We start from the raw sequence: 22821 nt of genomic DNA, 5'->3' as shown, positions 1-22821 counted from the left end.
TCGCACTTAGACTCACTTTGAAGATGAGGCAGGCAAGAACTCGGAAATGGCCTATTCTGTGAAATGAAAAGCGTCCTACGTCACCCTTCTGTATTTCCCCTTCTCTCTCTGATACTTTAAAAAATTGACTTTTCTCTTCAGAAGGATTTTCCATTGTTTTTACCCTTATCCATCGAAGAGTGCCAGATGTCAGGAGTAAGGAAGGATTTATTCGAGAAGTATCTACAGAAGTACTTAGACTTTCAGGATGGAAAGGATTGTGATGAATTTGACGAAAAGGTAGCAAGATCTAAATAAAAATATTTGGCTTCCTTTAGTAAAGTAGTCTGTCTATGCTTTGAATTTTTAAAACATTCATTATAATCTCTTTTGTACAGAAGGACCCTCTCACAATCGACAATCAGGGATCAGATATTAATTTGTCTAAGTTATTAAGGTACTTGACTGTTTGCATATTCTCCTGAGTGACTTTGTGAAACGAGTTCGTTAATTTAGGTTTTAATCACATCTCGTTGTAACTGTAAGTTCTTTTGGTGAACAACAATAAACGACACGTAACTGCGTAACGCCTTAAAAGAGTTGTTATCAGGCGTTGGCTGAAAATAAAGACAAATTTGGGGTACCCTTCTGGTAAAAAAATCAATTGACGTAGTTATGCAATGTTTGTAGCTTGGAATTTGGGCTTGATTTGACAACAAAATTGGTGAGAAAATATGACTAAAGGAAAAGGTACTAAAACCTCCAATTGTGTTTAGAACCCTTTAATTGCTAAGGTTGTACAAAATTGAAAGCAAGGTGGTTTTAAACGGTGAAGGGTTGAGCCACGGGAAAGTTTTGATTAGAAATTGGAAATTCGAAATTTAGACGTTGATACGTACAATTATTATTGATGTTATTCAACGGTCTTCGTGATAACGATGGCAGGCCTCGTTACTAACTGCAGTGTAAATTGTATCTTGTTTTCAGACTCGGCGAGCTAGTTGGTCTGACCAGAGCGGATGTGCGTTTGAAACTTACGCTTGAATTGCTTTCCAAAGGGCACAGTGCTCTTGCTCTTGACACTTGCAGGTGGGTTCCTACCTTTGATGTGGACAAGAGGATAAGTTAAAAAATGTCTCAACAATTTTGTGCGGGGTTGTAGACATCGTTGAGAACATTGAATATTGTGTTTTGGTTTACATTTTTATCGCCCATACTGGCCCTCGAACCCAACAACGTAAGTTAAACAAACCAGGTTCGATAAGTTAAAGTTCACACGACAACCAGGCATAGTCTGTAGCTACTCAGGTTTGGAATTGAAGGTAACTTAACAAAGTCACAGTTCAGGGACCCGTTGAACTGTAAAATGTGTTAAGTTACTTTCACCAGGTTTACTTAAAAATCCAACAAAAAATTGTCCTGGAAATATCTTTATTCAATCTGCTTCAGCATACGGACATTATAAACTCAGTAAGTCAACCATTATTCATGGTTTGGGCTCAAGATTTGAATGCAGGTGCTCTTGCATGGTTACATTTGGATCGATAGTTTGTTTTCCCAAGTAGACAATAGCTGTTTTTATGCTGTTAATTGTTTGTTTGAATTGTTTCTATTCAGTCTCACATGCTCTAAACTTCAAAGTTCCTGACTCGTGATCCTTTTTATCTCATCAGAGAGCTGATCGAGACAGCTCCGTGTGAAGCATCTTCTCAAACGTTATACATGGTGGCTCGGAGAGTTTGTGAGACGCTGTCTGAAGGGAATCCTACTCAGATGGATAAGAACAAGAATATGTATGATATCACACATTCTATCCACCAGCTTCTGTGTCAAGCCTGTACACACTGCTCAGAAGGTTTGCAACCTTTTGTTGTTTGTCTTTTGACATTTCTAGAGATGATGAGCCATTGCTAGCTCTCTTATGCAGTCTGTGATGTTCTTAACTTTCTAATGAGAAGTTCATTAATCTACATCTCTGTATCGTCTATTGTTCTTCATGTAGCATTTTACAACCTTAAATAGCTTAAAAATGGTTGTTGGTTTGAAGGAGCAGTTTATCCAGCATTTTTCAATGCCCACTGGCTGGTAAGGCCTGCAATTTGCTCTCATCGCAAGTTTCCCTTGAGTCTTCTGGATCTTTGACCGATTGCAAATTGAAAATTCGTTTTATTTGTTTATTAAATGTTTAGATTTGTTGTGTGACTGCGCTGAGTTGTGCAAGTGTTGCCGTCTGACAGAAAGTGTTTACTCACAATGTGAGAGTGGAGATTATGGATTTTCAGTTCAGTCAAGTCCACAAAGGTGACGAGATTATAATCCCTCAAGTAAATTTTCATTCTAATTATTGCTTTGAACAGTGAAAGACGCGTTCAGTGATCAGTTGGGAAGCGATCATATTGAAAAGCCTTGTTTAGCGACTGACACGATTACAGTGATTTTGTTAATAGTAAAAAATCGTACAATCCCGAGTACAAATGCAATTTGGAGTAAGTGATGTTTTGAAAGTGACTTGGCTGTTTCAAGAACTGTCACAGCATCACAGGTTTGTTTCCGTTATGTGCAACTTTTTTTTTTCGTTGGAATTAGACTCAACAGTATTACCTTCATCGATTAAAAATAAATAAATAGATAAATAAACTTGTTTATTATTATTTATTGTCGTGCAAAGATAAAACTGAGTATTTAAACTGTAACTTCGATTCTGACAAACATTCATTCAGTTATGGGAGAGTTTCATCTAGGTTTGAATACTCTTGTTTGCACAGTTAAGTACTTGTTACCTTTTGTTTTATAACGTGATTACCGTTTGTACTGGATATAGCGAAACTACTTAACATGTAAGTACGCTGACGATTGCACCATCTACTCGTGCGTACAACCTGATGACATCAGCGATATGTTAAGTGTATTGAACTGTGTGTGTGCATTGGCGGACGATAACAAGATGGCAATAAACTCGAAGAAGATTAAAGACATGTGGGTCAACTTTCGTCAAACTTCAGAATCTTGGAAATGGCTGCGGAATGGATATTTGAAGAAAGAAACAGAAGGAATGATCGGCGCAGCTCAATAACAAGCCCTGAGAACCAACTCAATCAAGTACTACATCGATAAGACAAATGACTCTCGTTTGTGTAGACTGTGTGGAAAAAGCTCGGAGAGTGTGTGGCACGTTGTGAGCGGTTGTTCTAATTTAGGACAAAAGGAGTACAAAAAGGGCTGTGATAGGGTAGCATTAAGAGTCCACTGGGAGTTGAGTAAAAAATATGACCTTGAATTTGAAGAGAAATGGTATGAGCATCAGCCTCTAACAGTGATTGAGAATGATCAGGTGAAGCTAGTGTGGGATGGTACTATCGTCACTGACAGACGCGTACCACACAACTGGCCGGACATAACTCTTGTTTTGTAAGATAAGCATCAGTGGCTACTGGTTGATGTTGCTGTGCCGGATGAAAGGAATATTGTGATTGAAAGGCCGTTTACACTACAGAAACGTTGGGTACGGACCCGACAAGAAAAGAGTAGACATCTATAGCCCCAAAACCAAAAAAACACGGGCTTCCTTTTTTACGTCAGCTTGCTTAATAACCTCATTGATCGCATGCGCACTTCAAATCCGCGGAGCTCTGGGCTCAAGAGTGCTGTTGATTTCAACATGGCGGCTGGCGAGAATTCACAGGAAAAGGAGTCTTGCTCCGCTTGGAAGGACGAAGAAGTTGAGTTTCTTATTGATATATTCTCGGAGGAAACTATTCGTAGCCATGCCCGGTAGCAGCATACAGCTGAACCAGTTACCGTAGTCTCGTACCAAAAATTGGTCCGATCCCCCAAAAGTACAGTGTAAACGAAACTTTCGAAATTTGGTACTTAGACCTCTTTCGGTTCGACCTGCGATCAAACATTATCCGTGTAAACGGCTAAAATTACGCAGTCCATACCACTTTTAGGACGGGTCCGTACCCAATTTCTCGGTCTTGTAAACGGCCTTTGAGTCTTGGAAGATTAAGCGATACCAGGAGTTAGCATTCGAAGTAGGACGGATACACCAGGTAAAAGTTGTAGTGGTACCATTGTTTATTGGAGCCCTTAGAACAGTCTGGAAAGACTTTGCGAAGTGGCAGGAGTACCTAGGTATACCGGATATAACTGGCAGCGCCCAGATGACGGCCTTGTCGGGAACATCACACATCCTCAGAAAAGTGCTGCGTCTCTGAGCTGCGGGAAGGAACTGAGACGTGGCATAGAACACCCAGCAAGAATTGAAAGCTGGAGAGAATCTCATACTACTACTACTACTACTACTACTACTACTACTACTACTGCTGCTGCTGCTGCTGCTGCTGCTGCTGCTGCTGCTGCTGCTGCTGCTGCTGCTGCTGCTGCTGCTGATGATGATGATGATGATGATGATGATGATATAGTAATGATAATGATAATAATAATGATAATGATAATAATAATAATAATAATAATAATAATAATAATGGTATTTATTCACAAAATAATCGCACCGTCTACAATACAGTGAATTGCAATTTTGAAGAAACTATTAAGACCACAAAATGTAAGAAAATAAAATATATATGTGATAAAAATATATGCAAACATTTACTTTCAGTTTACTCTAAGTATACTCAAAGTTTCCCAACCCTAAATGCCCTATACCATATGACTTACTGCACATTGTTGGGAAAAAACTTTACAAACCCTTGACGGAGGAACAAGGCTGTTAAGGTGCGAGCCGGGCATACAAATCTTCTTGAAGGGCTTTATACAGATGATGTCATGTCTCTCGTCCAAACGAGGGTATCCAGATACTTCGAGGGCCTTGCAGTAGGAGTGTTTAGGAAACATTAATCTGAGAGCACGTTTCTGTAATGATCCGAGTTTCTCTGACAAATATGCTGGTAATGATGTTCCCCAAACAGGACAGCAATATTCAAGAGTTGATGGAATCAACGTACTATACAGGCATAGTAGATGGGCTGCACATATGCATGTTTCATAACTCGAAGAATATGTAGACGTCTGGAGCTTTTAACTATCATCGCATCCTCATGGGCATTCCACTTCAAGTTGTTTTGGAGTGTAAGACCTAATTCCTTATGTGAGTGGACTCTTTCAAGGTCTACACGATCGATTGTTAGGTCAGGAGTACATACGTCACAAAGGAGATGACCATCTTTTTGCACTTTCGTTGTAAGATGCCCAGTGGTTAATTCGATCAAAGGCCTTTGAGAAATCTAGTACACATGCTCTGAGATATTTTCCAGGCTGATCTAGAGCAGGCAACCAACTGTGGATTAGATCTAGAAGACAATAGGTGGTAGATGAACCCTTAAAGCTGCCATAGCATCAATGATGTGACCAATATCTTCAAGTATCCAAGATACAACAAAGACCTCCAGCACTTTAGCTAATATGGGAGTCAGAGATTTCGGTCTTGTATCTCCTTCACTTGATGGTTTCGATGACTTGAGAGATGGAGTGATGTGCGAATCTCTCCACGTTGGTGGCATGACGGTCGTCAAGAGCGATTTATTAAAGATTGTAGCAACTGGTACTGCTAAGTCATAGGGGAATTCCTTTAAAATGCGGGGAGGTAGGTTGTCAGGGCTAGCCTCCCTGGTGCGCCTGTATGGGCAGGAATTCCTTCATACTGAAAAGACGAGGTGGAGCGTAACCCCAAAAGGTGTTTAACACTTATTGGTCTCCCACCAGACAGTTTGCCTCCCTCGAGTCGTGAAGAAAAGAAGGGCAGGGCACTACAACATAACTAAGCACCCATTTGAGATAGTTTTAGATGGTCAAATAAAGGTACTATTATAGCCATTTTTGTTTTTATTTTTCCGCACTGGTAACTTAATTGGGAATGTACAGACTTGTTGCCATATTTTTTGTATGGAAACCCAATCTTTCGAATGCGGTGACCGCAACGATCAAATGGGAAACACTACAACAAACCAAATAGCTTGGATTAGTAATGAGTTATCTGGCTTTTCTCAGCAATTGCAGCGAACGAATTAATGGTGGCAATTGCGACAGTCACAGCGCTCGTATGAAAAACATAAATGAATTTAAAAACAACAGGATATAGACTTAATATAACATGTTATTATAACATAATATGCAATCGTTTCAATTGAACCTCTTGCAAAAGGCTTATAACTTCCATAGCCGAGTCAATCCTAAGGAGCTAATAGTCTTGTGTTCCCTTTCCCCGTCAAAAAACAACATGGATTTCATTTGGTATGCTTTATAAGTCTGATTGATTTGCTTTTTGTTAGCGCAATTAGCAGAGCGCTTTTGTTCACCTTTGTAAGCTTTAGAGTTATTTTCATCATTATTCTTGCTATTTCAGCTCCAACCAGGACTCGTTTAACGACTGGATGTTTGGAAAAAGGTTCAAAGAAGATTCTTTGGTGTTGGATTCTTTCATTGCTATCCCACTGGCCGCCAAACTTAGCATTGCTGCTGTACCTGGTACTGTCAAGATAACTTTTAAAAGATTAACTCTTTGCTTGGGAATGTGACCACCATGGTTCTCGTTTTTCTCGAATCTACCTTAATCAGAGGGCTATGGTATATTGAAAAGAATTTTTTTTGGGGTAGTAACAAATGTATGATCCTTTGTTTACAACGGGACTATGGGGAAAATGGGGAACAAGAGCAAGCGAAGAATACTCTACTCCAAGCTTACTGGTCGTATTCTCGCCAATTTTGCGTATCGGTACTTTTGTTGCTAAAGGCCTGCCTCAATTATAACCTCTTTGTTACTGTTGTGTTAGCCTACATCATGCACCTTTTCTGGAAGCTAAGACTTCTTATTTTCTTTTCGGTTGTTCCCGTTAGGGGTCACCACAGCGATCATCTGCCTCCACCTCTCACACCAACTAAATTCTTGTCCTCTTTCATCACATCCATAAATCTCCTATTTATTCTTCCCAATGCACTTTTTCTGGAAGACATTTCCTTAAAATGTATCTGCTTGTGGTCGTTTAAAACAGGTGACAGTCCGGATAAGCAAGGTCCTTTTTATCACTTTCGAGTTGCTGGAAGAAGACAACTTTGTCAAGGTGATAATTCTGTAGAAGTTGTTGTCTTTTTTACTGTAGGCAAGCTTTTCCCTTCATTTGCATGATCTAATCAGAGTTTGTACTAATCAATGAAAATCGTCGCCCAAGATTGGAAAAAAAAACGAAGATTATTAGAGCGCTTTCACATGACGTCAAGCGGCCCTGTTGGTGTACCAAAACAAAGCAATGGTTGCCATGATGGTGAATCAAAGTAATCCTCTGGGAATTAAACTCTATTTTTATGCAAATACTTTCTTTGTTTCGGTAATCCAATATGGCTGCTGGTCACTTGAGTAAAAACGCTCTATATGTTTCTTTGTCTAAGAAATAGGTGTTTTTTGTTTTGGATTTTGAAGAGATTTCCTCGAGGAATGCAAAGAACGTCCCCACTCGTGGAATATCTTTGGAAATAATTTTAGTAAACAAAACCTTTTTTGGTCAATGGGAAGTCTTGGAAAGTGGTCATTGAAAAAGAGTTGAAAATAGCATAATAGAAAATGAAAATATTATCTACTGCGTGGCTAATAATTGTTTTGTTTTTCAAAGAATCTAAGGCAGACGAGAGTGGTGAAGGGGCTAACCAAATGTCTTCATACTTAATGTCGACCAGTGGGGCTGGGTTAAACATAATAAGGCACCTGCAAGAGAACAGCCTGTGTCACCTCGCTTTACAGTATTTAGTGGAGGTGAGCCTTTGAGGAATTGTAAAATGAATTATGGTCAATACTTTTACAAACCTTAGGTGAAAGGAGTATCATCCTTTCATCAAGGTAAATACAGGAACTAGTTGTCTGTACTGGGGCAAAACGTGATAATTCCACCAACTAACTCAGCTGTCATCACCCGAAGCTTGGGCATGGAAATTTCCTTAGATGATAGGGGTACCAACCATTCTCATGAAGGTAAATGAATGAAATACATCACGGCATACGGTGAAACATTTGTCCTGGGGGAATGGGGGTGACGAAGAGAGGAAGTAATTTGCCTGAATGGAACTAGTTGTCTTTACTAGTCTATCCATCAATTGACTGGGTTGACATCATCCTGAGCTTCGGCAGGGAAATGCAACATAAGCTGTTGCAAAAAGGTAACTGAAAAAATGGAGGCTTGAAGGGGAATGGATGCCATGGCCAGTGACTGCACAACTGACTGTTCTTCAAATTGAGCTATCGATCCATCTGGGAAAAAGGCAACTACAACTTGAAATTAAGTCGAGTGGACAGTACCTTGCAGCTCATTGTAAGTTTGTATCCTCTACGCTGGCAGAGGATTTCTTTGCAGTCAGTCAGTGCATCGCTTGTTTTGACTCTTTATTCCACCACAACATTTGCAGGGTAGCAGAAATGTCTCATCTCATGAGACATAGAGGTGCATCACGAGCCTGATGGGTGATGTCATTATGGCCTGGTTTTCACAAGCGGCACAAGCACAATCATTACAGCTCTCATTTAACAGTGAAAACGGCCTCGACCAAAGCATAAACGCAAGCTCAAACACAACGATAATTTTTTTTTCTTTCCTTGTGCTTGCATCTAGCTTGTGTCGTGTGAAAGCGACATACAGCATAAGCACAATGAACTGTTCTACGTCTTATAGTGCCTGGCCAATTAAAACCACTTGTTCCGAATTTCCCGCGTGTGAGCTTATGCATGTCGACACTCGTTTTCACTCAGCATAAGCTACTTATGCTTGCGCTTGCGCTTGCGTCGCCAGTGAAAAAACCAGGCATTTGTAAGATTTTGAAAAGTCGCATCCTTTACTCGAATGTGGCACGGCGTATGTGTGGGTCCACTAATTAATAATCAAAATAAAACGATTCGGTGCTTTTATTACTCTGATATTTTATTCTCAATACCCCGCTAGACACTTGGTCTCTGTCTTCAACACTTTGCATCTAACAACATGTTCAGTACGGGAGAGGTAAGAACATATATCTCAATGCTGTGTAGACGAGTAGGGGGAGGGGTTGTTTTGGTGTCTTGACAAATAGTGCAATGTTTTCCTCGTGCAACGTAGTGAAGAACGGCGTCTTCTTACAGAACTGGCATGATCTGTTGCAAAAAAATTTTAGTTAAAACTGCCTTTTCCCTTGCATTTTCACTTTTCTAACGCGATACATTTTTTTTAAGTACTAGCCAAACCCAGATCACCATTGGCATTTTCAATGATCAATGATCAATGATCAATTCCAAATTCATTTTGTATACTTTGTTTTTTTTTAACAAGCAAAAAGTAGATGCTATAAAACGTTAGGCAGTGAAAGCACTCGTTGCATAAAATTGAGCGAATGTGAGAGAATGATTAACACATTAAATGTAAGATATTACAATTGAACCCAATGGGAACTCGGAAAAATCCAAGCCCCAGACGGGATTCCAACCCACGACCCTCCGTGATCTAGTACGGATGCTCTAACCTTTGAGCTACTGGAGACTCTACGGTGAGCAAGGGTGAAATGTGGGTATTTGACTCGAGCTGCATCAAGCAGCCACAATGATGCTCTCAGTGTGACTGCGCGATGCAGTGATGAGCTATGCTGTCAGTCGCTATTTGACTCTTGGTGTGTGATGCAGCTTGAGTCTATGTAAATACTTCCTTAGTGTTTATATGTCAAAATCTTTGTTAAAGTTTAAAAACCTTGACCATACTTTATCTACAATGAACTTACACGATTATTGATAACGTAACCAAAGAGTCAATTGTTGACCTTCGGGGTGGCGAGTATAGCTTGACAATACAAGCATCTTTTTAGTTCATACTTGTCTCGTGCCTAACTTTTGGTGCTTATGTTTTTAAGGACGGAGAAAGAACAAATCAGATCGAAAAACAGAGAGTAGCCAAGATAGCTGCTATGGGAGCAAAAATGATAAATGAGTTGACTGGTACCCTCTTGAGAAAGGTATCTGATATTTAATGTGTTTTGATTGGAAATGCGTTTCAATTAATATCCCCTTAAGAATCATTTTGAAAGAAAGCGGATGTCAATGAGCCATCACACGCTGTTATCTCAGCAACCTCGTTCTCAGGGTCTCTTTGTCGATGAGGAGAGACCCTGGGAACCAGGTTGGTATCTCAGTTGGTTGAACATCGTACTACCACGCGGGAGGTTGGGGCTTTAATCCTTGGCTGGACCAGCACTTAGGGGTTTTAAAATAACTGGCCTTTGTAATCACATGTGCAAATGGGTATGCTTTCAAGTCTCCTCGGACAAGGACTGTAAACAGTTGGCCCTGTCTTACAGCTCTCACAACCTTTCAGCGTTTCTAAAGTCCGTGCGACTTTAAAAAACCCTCACACTCTTCGCAAATAGAAGGAGTTCCCGGTGTTGTGGCCCCGTGGGAAGAGTGGCCGGCCTGGCAGTTATGTATTGAAAAGGTTTTCGGTGCATGTGGTCACATTAGCAGAAACAGCCACAGGCAAGGAGACTTCGAAAAAAATTAATGGTCTCGTTATGTTCTTCCAATAATTATCTAACATTTTACGGTGCTTTGTATCATTTCGTTTTGATACCATTTTTGAATGTAATGAAAGTTGTGTTCGAACTGCTTGATTAAGTAACTTGCATCGACTTTATCAGTGCAATTTTTTGTTTCTTGACACGATAAAATTTTCGGACGACATTTCTCTGGCTTTATGCGACTTGACCGTAATTCCGTTTTTCCTTTCTCACCTATCACTAGTGATACTTGTTCTGTGGTGTGCCTGTGGCAGCCACCTACGGTGAAAAAGCGGTCGAGTTTCTTTTTTTCTCTTCTTCACGGTCACAAATTGCGATGTTTTTTTAAAAAATTCCCATATTCTACGGGACGTGTTTTGACTTTCACCTGACCTGGGGTCCGTTTCTCCAAAGTCTCAGAACTTTTCGGGCCTTTTCCCACTGTATCTTAAGAACGGAGAGATTTTAAGTCAGCAAACTTCACCATCATTTTGCTTTTTGGTAACTTGAAAACATGTTAAAAGTCCAACTTATAAAAGGAAAGGGGAGAGTCAATGAGCCGCCTCCTCAGAAAGCTTGACCGTCTCCTTCCAGTCAGAAAATGTCAGACACAATACATTTTTAGCTCGAACGTGAAGCCGCTGGAGATATTATAAAAGCTTGAAAAAAGTTTGTTTGACGTACAAATTCGTGTCCACAATATTTTTTTGCCTCGCGCACATGAAATGTTAATTTAACTAGCATTCCAGTATTTCTTATCAGACTCCAAGCAAGTGTCAATTCCATATGTGAAAGTTCGTCACTTTAAATCGACCAGATTGCTCTAAACTGCATCTGTAAATGTCTAAATTTGAAAAAATCCCTAGGGGAGCATGCCCCGAGACCCCCCTAGAAGCTTGTGTCCTTTGGGCACTCGCTTGAGTGCCTTTAGCACCGAACCGTCTCCACCTTCCTTATGACCTGCTCCCGAAAAATATTTTGAGAAGGCTGGAATAGTATTTCCCATATTTTGATTTTTGATAAGTCACTCAAACAGTAAAATGGAAACATTTTTTTTTTTTTGAACGTTTATCACAGTATGTATACTAGCTCTTTTTCACTGGTAACTTTATATTTTTCTGTTCACATCTGCCTCTGTCTTATTGCTGAAATTGCTTGAATTGAATTGATAAGCGATCCGGTTTAGAAACGATCACACTGTTGTTGTGCTGCGAGCGTTTTTCAACGGCTGGGGGATGTTGAAAACCAAACAGACTGGCTTCAAAAACGCGTGTGCGGGCAATTTATGGCTTAGAAGGAGAAAAGACAAGCTCAGTACTTGCAAAGTATTTGCATTTGCATTTTACAGTGCTAATTAATCATAGTTGGTTTACACACGAAAATGAAGTTAAAGTGAATTGGGTTTCAGGTGTTTAACTGCAGAACAGTCGATCATGACGTGGGCCTTGCGTATCTGTGTTCCATTCCAAAACAGACTGCGTGCCAATACTTAATGGGTGGAACTAATTTTCTTGGTGGTAGCTGCTCGAAAATTCTGGTGAGAAGCAATTCGTGTAGTGGAGTTGTGTATGTGTCTTGTGTATTTATATATTTCATATCAAGTATTATGTAAGTTTTTACGCAATTCAGTCTGGTGACTGCCGTCTAAAATGCTGCAAAAAACTATCTATATCTATCTTGTCTCTTTGCCATTATAAAACAAACGACCGGTTTTTACCAGCGTTTTTACCGTATTGAAAGGCAAAAAGGCATGTAATGAATGCCCAGATTGATGCAGTTGTATTTGGATGAAATAGACCCTAAGGGAAAGTATTTAAGGCCGCAATATCAGAATCTAGTGCAATCTCTGCTTTTGGCGCTCTGTGATCTCTGTTCGTTATTTTCTTTGTTTACAGGCCTTCGCCAAGGTGGGCATTGACTATGCTCAACTATGCAACGAGCCTGCTTTACTTGACAAATGCCAGGACATAGCCACCAATGCTACTTGGGGAATAAGACTTGGACGTCTAAAGGTACAATCATGTCGCAAATCAATCTATATCTGTTGTCTTTGTGCTCTCATTTAATGTGAAATAGTGGTTTTAGTGTAAGCAATTTCCTGTCATAATATGGATTTGTTTTGTCTTCATAAGATGTCTTTAAAGGATGTGTACAAGAGTGATCGAGAAGAGAAGTTGGCTATTCTTCCAGACCTGATGCAGAATCAGCAGATAACCCTTGAAATGATTCAGGAGTTTTGCAGGTAGGAATACTGGAACATTATTCACATTGCCTGCTGAAAATTTATACTTCCTGCAGATGTAAGGAGAGAGGGTTACTGTCAAGGTGTCAAATTCAGAAAATTATATACACCACTTTTTTGCTGGTCAGGTTTGTACAACTTGTTACATGTATAAAAGACGACAAGCATGACCACTTATTATACCACACGGCAGTGTCAGGAACCTCAAGAGGTTTTTAAATGATCGGTTCTTATGAACATGTTATCTTTTCCTCAAGTTAATGGACTAAACCATCAAACTTCTTGATCAGTCCTGAAAGATTCTAGAGCGTCTCTCCTCAGACATCCCAATAGACCATATTCGTATTCTCAGTATTGGACTGGAACTAGATTGCAATGTAGGCTAATGCAGGGGAATCCATTGCAAGCTAGTTCTAGTCCAATACTGAGAATACAAATGTGGTCTATTGCATCATGAAGGAAATGGGCATTCGGCCTGAAACCTCCACTGATTATGCGTCCAATATTTTCCTGTAGGGCATTTAAATTAGACGAGGACAGTGCTCTACTGACATATGTCAGGCAGCAGTTGCTTCCACCAGCAAGTCCTACCTCGTGCTCCTCCCCTCTTTTATCCACACAAGTCAGTATAGAGGAGCTTCCTTATCAGCAAAATGTGAGAAAAGTGGTCCATAAAATCGCTGGCACAACTGCCCTTCTCAATCTTCTGGTTGAAGTGGGATCAAAGGTATTCGAGTTCAGTGTTGAATGTTTTGGCCTTTTTAAACTTATTTCATCTTAACAAACAAGTTTAAGTAATGGTGGATTAACCTAAAAGTGAAAATAAAAATTGCCTCGAGGTAGTCTGAGGTTCAAACTACCAAAAACAGAAATTAAATCCCTGCAAGGGAGCTTAGTTTTTGCTCGAGTTAGCTAGTGGTTCTATGGAGTAGTTCGATCTGACAAAGGGCTAACGCAGGAAACGTGAGCTTTTAAAAGTCTTTACGGTGGTGCCTGAATTTGCCATATCAACTCGGTTGATAAAACCGTTTTCTCTGTTTCACGTTCCCACCGATGCAGCACCACAGTTTACTAAACCCTTTTATTCCTATGGAGTTAGTTTTCAAGTTTTTAGAAACTCTGGGAGCATACAAGCAACTTTGATGCCAAAATCATGTTTTTTTGGACTCAACATGCAGATTTTCCAGTAATGTTTTGTCATTGTTTTCATCTTGGAACTCTTTTCTTCGAGAACTTTATTTGTTCTCAACAGCAAACAAGCTAAGGCAGCTCATAAAACTCTGTGTCTAGATCCTTTTGGCAATATTGTGCAGGACGGAGTTGGTTTTCAAGTTTTTAGAAACTCTGAAAGCATGCAAGCAACGTTGATGCCAAAATCATGTTTTTTGGACTCAACATGCAGATTCTCCAGTAATATTTTGTCATTGTTTTCGTCTTGGAACTCTTTTCTTCGACAACTTTATTTGTTCTCTACCAGCAAACAAGCTAAGGCAGCTTATAAAACTCTGTGTCTAGATCCTTTTGGCAATATTGTGCAGGACGGAAATCTTAAGCTTGTCGGTCTACTGCCGCCAAAGTCCATTCATAATAGGCTGCTAAAATCTAGGAGAGTTTTTAATATTCCTGTCTGCCAATCAGACTTCTAGAAGAATAGCTTTGTCATAAGCCATTGCGACATTTTTTTTATGTTTAATATTTCTAATCATGATACAACGTATATGTCTTTTCCCATATTTTTAAAATTGTGGATTAATATGAAGTTTAGTAATATTGTAAATAGTCGAAAGACTGCAATGTGCTTTTATATGATGTGATATGAAATAAATAAGTCTCCTCCTTCTTCTTCTCCCTTTGTCGTATATGTGACATTGTTAGATAACATTTAACCTGATATTTCACAGGTGGAACCTTATGACTATGACAGAATTTTGTTTATATTGGAGTTAATCAAGCAAATGTCCCGTGAGGATGACGCCACAACCAAGGTTGAAAAGGTCAGCTTTCTTGTTTTTCATTTCACACATACCCAATATACAACCGACCCTCTGCTACCAGTTATGTTTGCTGGTTTGTTGTTTGTCACACTTTCGTCGAAAAAAGCATCTATGAACCACTTTGAAGGACAGAACTCCTCACACTGCCAGAACAAATGCCATGATTACGATGTACGGAACTTCTGCGCCTGCGCTTATAAACCAACCACTGACCACTAGCAACACGGGCAATCTTAGTTGTTAACTCCTTTAAATTGCATTTAAATGGTTATGTAATGGGATAATTGTCAGCTGATCTGACTTATTTCATTGGCCTACCGCCCACGAGTTTCCTATAACTAAGTTGCAGAGTGTCTGAACTAGCAATTGAAGCATTGATGATAAAAGCAAGTTCGCTATTGGTTGATTCATCTGTCTATTAACATATCCAATCTTATTCATTGCGTTCACTTATCCCTTTTAGGGAATTCAATTGCTGGAGTATTTATATCAATATGAACGTAAAGCATCGCCATCCAGTTATGAAAAGGCGTTTTGTAATTCGAAGATATCAGACGGTGAAAAGGTAACAGAACATTAGATATTTTATCTCGACTCGGTTGGTCTTCACTAGATCACGATAGTTAACTACACACATGGAAATATATTAAGAAATAGGCCTTTTTTTGCAACATTTCGTCACGTGGCCTTTTTCCATAAACACGGTGATTCTGCTGGTTTCATGAAATTATTTTTCCAGAAATGAAAAGATCAGGTCATAAGTAAGTGTATCGTAAGTATATCATTTAAACTGGTGTTGTTACATGTGAAAGAATTTATAAAGATTTTTATGGGAAAAGAAGGCTTTGCCACCCAGTCACGCTTCAATGATTTCATACAAATTCTTCTATTTTTTTAAGTTTTCAAACCGCTTTAAAATTCTTCCTTTGAAATATGCAAGTCTGAAAATTTCCACCCTTGCACATTTATTCTCGCTTATTTTACTCATGGTAAAAGTAGGAGTCTAGCTCTGTTTGTGGCACGTAATCATAAAAAATTACACTGGAGGGCAAAAGCCCTTCGTAAACAAAAGTATGAAATTTTCAAGTGTTGAAAATGGTCGTACAATCTTTAAAGACCTTAAGTAGTATTTCTCTGAAAATTTGTATTCTGGCTACGACAAACACAGTCTTTCCATTTCTGGAATTTATAAAGTCCGAACTTTAAGTTCACTAATTATCAGTCATGCGACCAGTTTGTTGCAAATGGCCTGTTGCACTCTACTCAGTTCAATCACCATTATGAATTCAATTACTATTACTAATAATCAATACGCCCAACATGGCGGCCCTTTACAGCGGACATCTTTGATACTGAACATACACATTATGGTCAATTGACATCACTCAAAAGAAGGTATCCGCTGACCAGTATCCCTTGACCATATCCTGGGCTCAAGTTTAGAGCTCATCGAGGCCCGCTGTCTCTTTTAAGTCGACCGCCGACCAAGTACTGGTTTTCCATCGAATCTGGCCTCCTTTTTCTTTTCTTTCACTACCAGTGGTGCGAACCAACTAAACGAGGCCTTGACCCTCACAGCAGCCTGATGCAAAATTGTTGCAAATAACTTTTATGGTTGAAATTTCACTGGTTTTCACTGGGTGGCGGTTGTGCGTAGGAAACATTTTAGACGGTTTTTATTGCTTTCACATCTCATAAGCGCCGCCCTTATTGACCTCTCTAGTCTCGTAACAGAGACTTGTACCTTTTGACTGGTTCCAACTTGTCTGGGGCATTTTTCAGCTCCATGTTCTAGCTTTTAAAACCTTTCATTCCCAAGATCTGACTGCTGTTAATTCTCCTTAGTGGCTGCCATACATTACTTTTATGTCAGTTATAACAATATGATGATCTATCTAGACCAAAAAAACCCTGGTGATAAATTTCTTCATTCTCTTCACCAGTATGCTTAAAAATGTGTTGAGCTTGTCAGTAGAAAATGTCAAATACTCTTTGGAGTCAAAGGTTTAATTGCGAAGCGTCACTAGAACACATAACTTGCACGCAAATCAACCGTCCTATCCAATGGCCCTCTCTTCCTGCAAATATACCGTGTGTGGCGATGAAGATTTTATAATTTTTTTTCATTTTTTCATTCAGGTTACATTGGAAAGGGAAAGCGTATTGTCACCTTTGTCCAAGTTGAGGTTGCCTTACCATCCGCTCCTTTATGGTGATCCTTGGAAAGTTCTCAGTAAGTTAGTGAACTGGATCAAATGTTTGGCTGTTATGCGTCGATGAAAATATTTATTGATATGGGCGCATTATAAGTTCATTATTATTATTATTATTATTATTAATTTTTTTTTTTTGGCTTGCGTGTTTGGTGGACATTAATTTGTATTTCTGGTTCCAATTGCAGCTCCTGAGCTTTCAGAGGACACAGTTCCTAAACTTGTGGGAATCGCCAACTTGCTGAAGGTATTGTAATGCCAATGACCACCTTCTTTATTTGTCAGAAAAACAGATTGTGTGTTGATTGTTAGACGAAATCTTAGTTCTGTTGTCGAAGCGTCATATGAGGAATATCCCGGAAAACGCTTTGAAGAGAGATGTTCGGGACCGAAGTAAATGGGGCTGTTGTCGCTCATTATAAGACCTGACCTGTTTAAGCAGTGTGCTCATCCAATTCAAATGTGAGAATAACTTGATCATGGCGTAATGGAGTAGCAGAATTTTAGGGTCCGTTATAAATAATGCAAACCAAACAATTGACTTGATAAGGCATCTTACACTCGATACAGAAACGTTTTCACCGATTCACTCTGCAGGATCACACTCACGATCTTGTTTTACAAAGCCTCAGGCTTTCAGTTGCTTACAAACTTACTGCATGACTTCTTTTTTTCTTGCTTTTCTTTTCCTTTTTTTTTTTTTGTTTGCCTGTTAGCTTTCAATCGACCAGCTTTATTTGACAGCCATTCGAAACCTCGCTCGACCTTCGACATCAGCGGGAGATTCCTCCACCAGTGATACTAACCTTGGTGGCAGCAGTGCAGTTGAAGGATCAAGCAGTCATTTGGCCAAGAATTACAACAGCGAAAAGGCCAAGACTATGCTATACTCCATCAAAAACAAAGAAATGGCAATTGCAGCCGCCAAATGGATTGCTCAGCAACTGCCTCTTGGTTTGTGAATTCCTTTTCTTTCTAATTCAGTCTTCAATTTCTTAATTTTGTATTCGGTTTACTTGTCTGCGTTCCTAGCATTCCTGTGGAAACGAAGAGCTCTAAAGAGGATTTTTCGCATTCGACAATTTTAGCGAGCTAGCAAGAAAACATAGCCAGAAGAATTTCTTCGGAGCTCTTCGTCCATATAAGCGGGCGCTTCGCCAGCGGCTAAAATCATAGCCTGGGAAGTCCTCCTCTCGGCTCGCTTCACTCGCATGAGTTTTTTCGCCTTTTTCCCCAACACGGACCATGGTCCCAGGCTACTAAAACAAGAAAACCCCTGTATTCTCTATGGTTTTTATTTATGACTTACTTAAAACTCAAATATTTTGAAAGTATGGACTGGTGCAAGAGATGCAGCTAATATTGAGCAGCAATTTCCCTTTTTTCCAAAATCATCCTCCTTTGCTTTGTTTCATGTTTTTCAGGTGAAGAGAAAATAGACATATTGAAGACCTGTGTTGACCTCGCCATGGCCTGGAAATCATCTTGTTCTAAGCAGGTAAACTTTGCCGTACCATAAATGCAGCAAATGAAGAGTTGCAGGGTACTAGAGTGTATAATTTAAATGGAAAAAAAAAAACCGGGAATTTTACCATTGGTGGAATCTTGCCTCTTACACAAGCTTTAAATTCGCATGTAAGCTTCAGAAACCATGGGAAGGTTAGAAAGTCTTTCCTAGTCAAGTTTCTTTCTAAATCTACTTTGAATCCTTTGGGCACTAATTTGTATGATCCGAGAGGCGTACGAGGCAGAGTCGAACGGCTCCTACGATTATTATTTGAGATGTATTGGTGACTCGTGAAACCTACTTAATTGGACTATTATAAGTTCAGCTCCATTGTATTATGATGATGATGAAGAACTTGTAAATTGAATCAACTCAAATAAACGCAAATCAAATCACGTTAGTTTTTGAGGAGAGGCCGAAGCAGCAGCAGCCGGAGAAAAACCCCTCGGAGCAGAGTAGAGAACCAACAAACTCAACCCACATATGACGCCGAGTCTAGGAATTGAACCCGGGCCACACTGGTAGGAAGCGAGTGGTCTCACCACGGCACTATCCCCGCTCCCCTTGGAACCGAAATGTTGGCATTGCTCGCAATAATACTCGATGATATTGTGAATATTTAGTTGGAACTGAGTATTCCGAGGGTCACTGCTTCGAATCTTGTTAGCATTTATTTTATCTTTATGATTAGACACATGTCAGTGTGTGATACTAACTTCATTATATCTTCCATTATCCTAGCGTTAAACCGCTACTCATTACAATATCCCAGGAATACTTTTCAAGAACTTGCACGCTTTGATGATGCATTGTTTTTGCTTCTTGAAGGATGAAGAAAAAGCCAAGTATACGCACAGTCGCCTATTGGAGTTAACTCGAGGCGTAGCCACGGAGCATATCCTTTATAAGTATAACATTACAGATTCTGCTATTGTCTCTTTGACAAGTAAACCAGCGAAGCTGATTTGTCAACTCTACGAGAATTACGGTGCTAGAGAACCAGGCAGTGCCTATCATCCACCAGGTATCTAATGAGAGATGAACTTACTACCAGCAGCTATTTCACGACAAGAACAAGAACAACCGTCATTTATTACAAAAGAGTTGAGAAAAGATGCATAATTATTGAATAAAATGAAACTGAGGGCATGGGCCAGAGGAGCCTGGCGGGTAATGATGCGCAATGTAAGCGTGAAAATGATTAGCACGCTAAGATGAAACTCTCCACAAAGTTAAATGAATTCCCTGGAGCGGATTCGGAGCCACCTTAGAATTTTCCAACGGTGAAGGTGGCTCAGAATCCGCTTCTGAATTTTTTTTTTTAACTTTGCACAGAGTTTTATCGTAGTCTTTCAATCACTATACAGTAATAAAAATTGGGTGTCACCTAGTTCGTTTTTGTGATATAAAAATTTTAAAGACAAAATATAGGGTGTTAGGGTTAGGCTCTTTTGTTGCCCAGGTGAACTATTACGTCATATCGATGATTGCATCTTGTTAAGGAATTATTGGTGTTTTACCTGGTACCGTTACTTTGCCGATATTTGAAAGAGTTGCTTAGATTCAATCCCTCGAAATAGTACAGTTTGTTGAAAGTATTGAAACTGGCTTGAGCCTTCTTAAGCTGAGAGTCCTTCGCTCATTTTCACTGACGTTTGGCAAAGAGCCATTAATCTGTTCAGTCGTGTCAATAGCAACTTCAGTTCTTGCATTGTCAAAAGGTTGGCTGAAGGCCTTTTTGAATTCTTGCTCAGTACTTTGGAATATTTGGTCAGGGATTTGCTAAAAGCTAATCAGTATTCCATCTCTAGTTCTCTAGCGTTGAGTTGCCTATGATGCGTAATTATTTTCACCACTAAATGATATTACATCTAAAACTGTTTTTGCCTCACAGACATCAGCAAAGCCACATGCGAGATCGCAAATGTGAACAATACAATAATAGAGAAGATCAGACTGCATTTGATTGAGGTGATTGGAGCGTCTTACCTTCATATTCAAAGTGCATCACTCAGTTCATTTGTACTTATGGATTAAGAGATGACTGCACAATTTTCAATAGGACATTTCCGAGTTCATGTTTACCTCCTCTTCAAAGCGAGGCTAAGTGCGAAGTTTTTCTTATGAAAATTAGTTTTCATTCATATGTAAAGTAGAACTAATTACCATCACAAAAACTTCGCACTTAGACTCGCTTTGAAGACAACACCGACATGAACTCGGAAATGGCATATTTTGAAGGGAAGTTCTCGTTGACATTTTACTCGCAGTCTAATTCCCCTGCCAACAACGTTTCTCCTTCTGGCGTTGTGCAAACTATATAGATTGTGGATGGGCGGACCGATCATTTTTTAAAAAGTATGAGGAGCCATGAAGAGTCACCACTCGCTCCGTCTATAAGACATTAACTTTTGAAATAGAAGACTCGTAAAGCAGTGAGCCGCTGTGAAAATAAACGTGCAGAAGCTTGAGTAACCGACGATTCTACTCATTGTCTTCCTCAGAAATGGCTGCCTTCTTCATCTCAGACAACAGGAGGAGACCCCGAGGTATTTTATTGCGGTACCATTAATTTTCAGATATTGTGTCCAACGGCAGACTTTTCCCAATTTCTTATATAGAGGGGCTTTCAATTGATTAAGCTTCGTAGAATCACATCCTAAGATATTACGTTGGACAAACACACCCGATGCGGCGAATCGAGTAAGCCATTGATATGCAAAGCAGATGCATGCGGTCAGTTCGAAGCTCGGGGAAAAGTGCAATTGGTTTTACTTTTGCGTTTGTTTAGTTGAAAATGTGGGTGAGTTTTTAACCAATTCCGAAACATAATACTGCAAAACCAATGCAATCGTGAAATCAATTACGACACTGAATACAATAGCCAAAAGAACAAAAATCACTCGCGCAGTTAACAACTACAGCAAAGCTCTCTTATAATGCATGCACACTCTGGCGAGTAAATAGTTTTAGTGATAGACGTTCATTTGAACTTCCATACAATCTCTGTATTCTCACGCTTGCGTTTTTTCCTACTTCGGCCACTTTTCTGCTTGCCTTTGGTGTCCTCTTAAAACAGCTCCAACTGCATACACAAAAAAGAAATTTACATTCATGCATTGAAAGCTTTACGTTTTTTCATTTAAGTTTACCAGCCCTGGAGATGAGGAAAGCGATGAAAGTGAAGAAGATGAGCAGAACTTGAAGAGGTGCATGATACGTAAAAACATTTGGGGCAGTAGCATCATCCTTGCTCAAGCTCCCTATGACTTGTTTTTACTCCTTAAGTTCCGAGGGAAGATTACGTGCGACAAGCTACCCGACTTACACCGATTGAAATTGGAATTCAACAATGGGATGGCCTAGTGGCAGTAGCCTTCTTCTCGTTCTAGGAATCCGGCAGGATTCAAATCCGAGAAGGAACACTACAAGTGTGTTTTTTTTTTCGATTTTTCCCGTGAGAAAAGAAATCGAAGTGTAGTTGAGACCCGAAGAACATTTTCTGTTGTAAAGGTAGCCTGATTCTGAGTTCACTTTTTTTTTTTTTTTTTTTTTCATTTCATCAAGGGTAATCTACATTATGCAGAGCAACGACCAAGAAGCTTCTGTCAGATTTCTTCTTAATATTGCAAACAAGGTAAAATTGGTAACATTTGTTAACTTGAACACAATTTCTTCTTTGGGATCGCAGACATTTTTTCTTTGTGTAGCTTGTTGAGCGGCCGTCTTCCGCATCAGTGCTAGGAGTCACGCACGCTGTGCGTCCCTATCATTTAAGCAACTTTGCTTCCAAGATTTGAAGTTCTACAAACTATGTGTGGGCTCATTAGTGCTTTTGCCTTAAGATACTTTCTCTGTTTTTGATAGCTAACTTGTCGCTGGTTATTGAGGACAACAGGCTTTAAATTGCAGAGTTAACTGAAATTTGCAAGTTCGTCTAATTTTTGAAGTAAAGTTCTTTCATAGCACGATGCCTTCTGCAAGCATAGTCGATGTTTATAAATTAAAATATAAATAATGACGTCAACAGAAATTCGTCCTTACCTTTTAAGAAGATTAGGGGACGAAGTTTCTACTGTGCTCCTCTGCCGTTAGAACGGTATTGGCTATTCAAACAGAAGGTTTTGAAATGTACTCCTGCTGTAAAAGTTTGTTGTCCCCCGCCAGGTGATGCTGAAGCGCATAATGATTAACTTTGTGGTTTGTCGTTTCAGACTGGTTCATCCAGTAGTTGTCGAGTTCGATCTCTCCGTGCCCTTTTCTCCGTTGCTCCTGGAGAATTAATCGAAAGGCTGTGTAACACCTCAGTTAACTTAATCAGGTGGGTTCATTGATTGGCCCTCTGAATCGTTCTTTTGGTAAATTTATTCA

General features: G+C 39.6%; 1 protein-coding gene across 1 annotated transcript in view; it reads left to right on the top strand.

The window, feature by feature from the left end:
* The window catches only part of LOC138025362 (kinetochore-associated protein 1-like), an 86069-nt gene that overhangs the window by 48192 nt on the left and 15056 nt on the right, over positions 1-22821 (top strand). Inside the window, exons 36-61 of the mRNA XM_068872584.1 lie at positions 142-279; positions 378-446; positions 944-1068; positions 1653-1834; positions 2169-2280; positions 6344-6465; positions 6990-7058; positions 7605-7744; positions 8922-8978; positions 9856-9957; positions 11903-12031; positions 12390-12506; positions 12627-12736; positions 13253-13463; positions 14638-14730; positions 15194-15295; positions 16870-16963; positions 17132-17190; positions 17660-17897; positions 18368-18441; positions 19279-19474; positions 20345-20421; positions 20955-20999; positions 21598-21659; positions 22018-22087; positions 22665-22771. Coding sequence (XP_068728685.1) covers positions 142-279; positions 378-446; positions 944-1068; positions 1653-1834; positions 2169-2280; positions 6344-6465; positions 6990-7058; positions 7605-7744; positions 8922-8978; positions 9856-9957; positions 11903-12031; positions 12390-12506; positions 12627-12736; positions 13253-13463; positions 14638-14730; positions 15194-15295; positions 16870-16963; positions 17132-17190; positions 17660-17897; positions 18368-18441; positions 19279-19474; positions 20345-20421; positions 20955-20999; positions 21598-21659; positions 22018-22087; positions 22665-22771 — 2900 coding nt within the window. The remainder of the gene's footprint in view (positions 1-141; positions 280-377; positions 447-943; positions 1069-1652; positions 1835-2168; positions 2281-6343; positions 6466-6989; positions 7059-7604; positions 7745-8921; positions 8979-9855; positions 9958-11902; positions 12032-12389; positions 12507-12626; positions 12737-13252; positions 13464-14637; positions 14731-15193; positions 15296-16869; positions 16964-17131; positions 17191-17659; positions 17898-18367; positions 18442-19278; positions 19475-20344; positions 20422-20954; positions 21000-21597; positions 21660-22017; positions 22088-22664; positions 22772-22821) is intronic.

Source organism: Montipora capricornis, chromosome 12 (genome assembly GCF_036669925.1).
Source record: "Montipora capricornis isolate CH-2021 chromosome 12, ASM3666992v2, whole genome shotgun sequence".
NCBI lineage: Eukaryota > Metazoa > Cnidaria > Anthozoa > Scleractinia > Acroporidae > Montipora > Montipora capricornis.
Note: the sequence above shows the minus strand (reverse complement) of the source record. Positions and strands in the feature narration are given on the sequence as shown.